Consider the following 1,053-nt stretch of genomic DNA (forward strand, 5'->3'; position numbering starts at 1 on the left):
ACATGACTCAACTTTCAACACACATAAGAACATGTATATATATCAGGAAAATTATAAAAATGAAGAATTCTCACCTTTTCATTTTTAGCAAAATTCAGCCCATCACCATGTACTATAGTACAGGGACTTTGGCACAATTTTTAAAATACTTTTTAAAATTTATAAAAAAATCCAATTTTAATTGAAGTGAGTTCAAACTTTCTACGCAACATAAGAACATGTATATGTATCAGAAAAAGGTCACGAGAGAATCTGAAGGAAATAAAACATGAGGGAAAGGGGAGTATTTCTCACCTAGTAGTGATTTAGTTGATGGTAATAGGAAGACACCAGGGACAGGATCCTCTGATAACATTTTACTACAAACAAAAGATATCAACAAAACCGTCTCTTCTTATACTAACAGTTCAAGTAGTAAATCTAGTTCTGTTAGATGCTGATCCATTTCGCTACATAATGGAGAAGTGGTTTTATTTCTTTTCTTAGTCACAGAGGCTGTCCCCCCTGATCTAGGCTGGTCGTGTATGATTTCCTTAACAGGAGAAATGGCTCCTACGCCACTTTGAAGTCTGACAGGAGTACCAGGTAACCTGGAGGCCAGTTCTGAGGACCATATACCAGACATCTGTGATTTTGTATTTTTCTGATAAGACCACGCCCATCAGTCACCGCCCCTCACCTCCACCTAAAAGCATTCATGGCTGGAGAGCTTAGCCTTACTTGGCACAACAGTTACTGCAGCAACGAGAGAAGGAGAGAAAGGGTCCAACTGCAATAATGGATAACCTTTACGAAGTGAATGAGCTGCAGGATTATGATGATAGGAAAGGGTTTGTAGATAACAGAGTTGATGACACTCCAATAAAGATCCACCAATCTAGTTCCAGCTACAACTTTGGAAAGTTTGGAATAAGTCTCCTAATCATAGTGGCACTGATGATATTCTTTGCACTTGGCATTGTTCTTGGAATAACCACAGCCACACTCAGCCAAGTCAGTAGTATATCATCATGTGATGCTGCTGTAGAGAGTCCTGGAATAACTGGAAGTGAT

The 1,053-nt window shown here is 38.8% G+C and overlaps 1 protein-coding gene across 1 annotated transcript; it reads right to left on the reverse strand.

Annotated features, from left to right (window-relative positions):
* Nucleotides 1-192: 192 nt before the first annotated feature.
* On the reverse strand, nt 193-664 carry LOC109591489 (uncharacterized). The gene is made up of 2 exons (XM_020007215.1): nt 405-664; nt 193-359 (listed from the first exon to the last, which is right to left on the reverse strand). Exons 1-2 carry the CDS (start codon nt 623-625, stop codon nt 230-232), a joined length of 351 nt encoding a protein of 116 aa, XP_019862774.1. The 5' UTR covers nt 626-664; the 3' UTR covers nt 193-229.
* Between the last annotated feature and the right edge of the window lie 389 nt (nt 665-1,053).

This window comes from Amphimedon queenslandica, unplaced genomic scaffold (assembly GCF_000090795.2).
Source record: "Amphimedon queenslandica unplaced genomic scaffold, v1.1 AMPQUscaffold_8032_Cont20021, whole genome shotgun sequence".
Lineage (NCBI taxonomy): Eukaryota > Metazoa > Porifera > Demospongiae > Haplosclerida > Niphatidae > Amphimedon > Amphimedon queenslandica.

Excerpts from the sequence above, each read along its gene's own strand:
- LOC109591489 (XM_020007215.1), bottom strand. The coding sequence starts at position 625 with ATGTCTGGTATATGGTCCTCAGAACTGGCCTCCAGGTTACCTGGTACT. Across the intron at positions 360-404 it reads CTAGATTTACTACTTGAACT|TAAAATGTTATCAGAGGATC; the intron begins GTTAGTATAAGA and ends TTTTGTTTGTAG.